The sequence below is a fragment of the Nymphaea colorata genome, chromosome 1 (assembly GCF_008831285.2).
Source record: "Nymphaea colorata isolate Beijing-Zhang1983 chromosome 1, ASM883128v2, whole genome shotgun sequence".
NCBI lineage: Eukaryota > Viridiplantae > Streptophyta > Magnoliopsida > Nymphaeales > Nymphaeaceae > Nymphaea > Nymphaea colorata.
Window position 1 is genome coordinate 22,668,800 of NC_045138.2, and position 5,067 is coordinate 22,673,866.

Consider the following 5,067-nt stretch of genomic DNA (forward strand, 5'->3'; position numbering starts at 1 on the left):
TAACCTGGAAACTGAGGAAGGCTTTTGAGAGGATCTAGATCAGATTCGCGCTACGCTGCGGTTTCAGATATTTTCAGAATACGTATAAGAAGCCTCATAGATGAAAATCGTCTGAAAAAACATATGACAGCATGACAATAAAGATGAAGAATTATGGACAAACCATTCTTGCAAGAATGTCGTAGCCCATGGCTTGAAGTATCATTAGCAGGCTTTCCAAGAAAGTTCCAGCAACATTGCCCTCCTATTTTGTTAATCTAATAAATTGGAGAGGAAATGTAATGGACTGAAGTTGATGTTGCACCCCCAAGGCAGATCAGACTGCGGCAGTTTTATGGTTCAAAGAGGTAACCAAGTGAAGTCTTTATACATTGCAGTGCAGCAAGAAACTGGCGTGCTCAATCCAATTGGACAGAGGAAACTACAACACAAGTCAAATGGGACCAATACTCCAGCCAAAATGGGCAAGTCATCTCAATCTTTACATTTTTTAAACGGCATTTTGCAGACGTCAACACAAAGTTTTCTGTACATGATGGACAGAGGATGTAGTCTGCACGAAATGTGGAATATTATCATTCATCGCATCCATGGGCACCAAACCTTGCGTCTTGACAATACAGAAATTGAACTTGACCTGCTATCTGCTAGTCACAAAGTGTGCTCCAACGTATGACTTTCTGGGGTCAGGAGTTCACACACAGGATGAGTCTTTCCATGGATAACTATCCATGCTTGCTATGAATGTTATGCGCATCAAGAACAGCATCAATCCGAATTTCTGTCTTTGACTTCACTCAACTGATCAAACTGCTTCAGATTTCTAGGACCATATAGAATCCTCTTCGTTCTCCCATGTACTAGTAGAAGCATCAATTTTGGTGGTAGAAAGTTCTCATTTATGTGCAAACACGTTGCATTGACCAGTCACGGAATACGCTTTGACTAGTCTCTTCTTGGATTCATAATTGCAATCTTTACAAGACCATATAGAGTCCAGTATTTAGAACAAGGACAGCCATGTAGGTACAGGTGCAAGGGCTGCAATATAGCAATTTAGAAAAATATGGAACTAGGCATGCAGGTGGAGTAAACAGGCAGATATACAGTAGATAAGTGCCCATCCAAAAAGATGGGGAACTCACACTCTCAATTGACAATCTTTACGTAATATATCGTTCTACCTTTTCCTAGTTTCTGAACCTACTTTCTGGTAATTCCTAGTTCCACCCATTAACTTTAAGAATTAATCGGGCCCTACAATAAGCTCAATCTTTTTTGTCTGTAACTATACAACATTCTGTTCAGTAGTACCATACATTCCTCCATAAGCAAAGATTTATGTAATGAAGATGACAAAGGACTTAAATAAAATAGGATAGGGAGTAGAAGGACTACACAACAAAATAGGATAGGGAGTAGAAGGACTACACGAAGGACTAGAAAAGAAGACAATGAACAACGATATGTACTAATGTTGAGCGGCCGAGAGAAGTGCCAGGAAAATGAAAAGACGGTGGGAATAGGAAGGTGATATTCGTCAGCCATCATGCCTATTGGTACCGACCTGTTTGCAGTAGCTTCGAAGGACTAATTTAGACAGGCAAGTTTCATGACCCTCCCGCCACTATCTATGGTGAAAGGTTAAAAGAGGATAGCGTTCAGTATGCATTCTTAGTTTCTTACTTGGTACCCTACTAGAAGTTAACATGTTGTCAGAGGATTCACACTCAAATACATAACACTCATCTCAGAAAATAGCATTTGAAGCAAAAAATGAATATGAGGAAATCTAAAGAACGAAGGCCACCTTAGGAGAGTTAGGAGATTCTTTAATCGTTCAAAGGTTCTTTGATCAAAAGGTTCATTTTCTCCATAAGAAATTCAAGTACGTCTTCTCTTCCTTCCTTCAAGAGCAACTTCCTCAACCTCTTGACAGTCGGACCAGATGGTCGGATGCCCTTTTCAATCATTTCTTCTAACAAAACACATGCCTTGTCCAGTTCACCGTTTTCACAAAGACCATTGATGAGCACGGAGAATGTGTGCATGCTAGGAATAAACTGTTTGAGGCCCATGTATTTCCAAACCTTCAGTGCCATCTCCAACTTATCCATGTCGCAGAACATTTTTATCATCATAGTGTACGTGTCTGAATCAGGATCGCAACACTTAATCATCCTCCTGAAAACACGATACGCCTCATCATTTTCCCTAGCATCAATAAGGCTATTCAAAAGTATATTAAAAGTTCTACAATTTGGAGAAACACCCTTGTTCTCCATCTCTTGCAAAACCCTGAAAACGTTCTTAAACTTCCTCACCTTACAGAATGCACCAACCAAGGCATTATACACTGCAACATCAGCTCGTATCCCATTCCTTTCCATCTCTAGGAACGTTTCAACTGCATCGCCAATACGCCTCTCAGTACCATACTGATGAACGAGAATGCTGTAGATGAATGAATTCGGCATACAGTTCCTACTTCTCATCTCTGCCATGACCTCCACTGCCTCCTCCATGCGGCCAGCTTTACAGAGTATGTCCACCATAATCGAGTAAGTAACGATATCTGGTTCACATCCATTCTCGACCATATCTCTGTAAACCTCCCTGGCTTTCGGCAGATTGGGCTCTCTGCCCCAACCCTCCAAAAGTATGCTATACGTTTTCGAATCGGGAACAAAGCGATCCTTCATCGAGTCGAAGATCTCCTGGGCCTTCCTGACATTCTTAGACTTACAAAAGGCACCAAGCAAGCTATTGAACGCTGCTAAGTTCGGTGTCACTCCAAATTTATCCATGACATTGAAGGTATATATGGCTTCATCCACCTTCTGCGCCCTCGCGTACCTTCTCGTCATCACAGAGAATGTCTCAACGTTCAAGAGGCTCTTTCGGCGCATATCATTAACCAGATCCCACATCAACTGATATTGCCTAATCTTGGCCAAGGAGCCTATCACCAAATGGTATGCTTTCACAGTGTGTATGTAGCTTCTCTGCTTCTCTGCCCATCGGAAAAACCGGTAGACTTGCATTCCGGCATTCTCGAATCGCTCGATTACCCTCTCAACCACATCAGGGGACGGCCTGATCCCACTTTCATCGAGCATCTTCTCTAGAACCAATTTCGGTGAAGACATCATAATCTTGCAGACCCTCTCCGTAGGGTCTGTTGATTCAAGCGAATTCTCAGATTGGTGGTAGCTTCTCACCAGAACAGTAGATTCTAAAGCATATGTTGGGCATTGCCGCATCAAAGTTTTGAGCTCATTGAGACTTAACAAATTCCTCATCATTTTTTGGAGCAAAATAACAAAAGGAGGAGGTCTCACGAAGAACTAGGTGAAATCTGTATCAACCCACACACGAAGCAAACTAAGCACGATGAGCAGAGGACAAGAGAACATACAACAGAAGCTCCCCCTCGATTCATCTTCCTCTCCTTTCGTCGACGAAATAGGGTTTAGCGTTCAATTTCCGCTGGGGAAGCGGGGATGAACCAAAGCGAGAAAACGGGAATTTTCTTCGTAAAATGGCGGAAAACAGAATTCCCTTCGTGCCACTTAGCCGAACGACACCGGTTCGATCATTGCGGCAATATCACGGCCACGGGCGCCCACTTTGCGGTTAACCCTGAGGCGGACGGTGTCAAAGAACGCCTATATAATGAAGTGAATAAATATTTGAATGCAATTTTGAATCCGAATTTGAAGCAAATCTGAAATCTAATTAAGAATTCGGACGATGAATGTCAAAATTTCATACCAGAAGCTAGTTGGGGCACATACATATTGACGTGCAATGTTGTTTGATTTCCTTGTTCAAATGACAGAATTTGGTCCGACTGCATTTTGGATCTGAACTAGGTCCAACAAAATAGAGTTGAATTCAAATCTAAAACGTCTATTTATAACAATAAAATGGATTGCAACTTTAATGCATTTACAAGACGAGGGTTGGACCCATTTATAAGAAGTCAAGCTCGGGTTGGCTCGACCATCAAAACCCAAGCATGTCTGGCTGCCGTCACTTGTTGACGTAGAAGTAGAGGGGTAGGGGTGAACACGAGTCAATTCGAACCTGAATTCAGTAAGCTCGAGCTCGACTTAACAGTTACATGTTGAGCTCAAGTTCGACTCAATTAAAGCTCGACAAGCTCATTTGAATAGAATTGATATTCATCGTTACATGTTGAGCTTGAACTCGACTCAATAAAGACTCAACAAACTCTTTTAAACAAAATTGATATTCATCGTTACGTGTTGAGTTCGACCTCGAGCTCGAATTAATTAAGGCTCGACAAACTCGTAACTTGTTTGGATATGTCGACTTGATTAAGGCTCAACAAACTCAATTAAGGCTCGAACTCGACTCGGCAATTACGTGTTGACTTTGAACTTAACTCGATTATTTGAACGAGTTGACTCATGAATTCGAGCTTGACTTATTAAACAAATGACTTGACTCGAACTTATTCACGAGTCAGCCTGCTGGACTCGTTGTTCACCCCTACAAATGAGTAAAAGACTCTTGTAATAATTGATTAGGGCGTCACATGACGTAGAATCAAACAATGTGGAGTGAGTGCTTCTCGTGCTAGAAGAATTGACATATCTTGTACATATAGATTATGAGCACCTGATGAAAATGGTTTCGGCCTAGCCACGGCCAGAGCATTTTGGGAAGTTTTGCTTAAACTATGTTGGTGTTATATCTATCCATAAAAATCTTTTATGGAAGATTAACTCACAATGATAAATTTATTTTAGCCAAAGATGAAGTTATAAAAAATGCATATCATTTAATTATCAACATTCATGAATGCCTTTTTGTTTTGAAGAAGATGTTGTATGTTATCGCCGCTACGTGGCTAGTAGATGTAGCCCGTGTCTCGTAGAGTCAGAAATTTTGGTTGAAAAAGTACTAATCCAACACTTCCATACCTAAAGGGATACCAAGATATATAAATAGTTAAATGTTTGAATGCATTATAAAAATAAAGTTATTTTCAGGGGTTGCTGTGGGCAATTGCTTACACTGGACTATATGCTGCTCCGC

At 41.1% G+C, this 5,067-nt stretch overlaps 1 protein-coding gene across 1 annotated transcript; it reads right to left on the reverse strand.

Annotated features, from left to right (window-relative positions):
- Positions 1-332: 332 nt before the first annotated feature.
- Positions 333-3,629, reverse strand: LOC116253735 (pentatricopeptide repeat-containing protein At1g77360, mitochondrial). The gene is made up of 2 exons (XM_031628730.2): positions 1,811-3,629; positions 333-1,041 (listed from the first exon to the last, which is right to left on the reverse strand). Exon 1 carries the CDS (start codon positions 3,303-3,305, stop codon positions 1,833-1,835), a length of 1,473 nt encoding a protein of 490 aa, XP_031484590.1. The 5' UTR covers positions 3,306-3,629; the 3' UTR covers positions 333-1,041; positions 1,811-1,832.
- Positions 3,630-5,067: the final 1,438 nt, after the last annotated feature.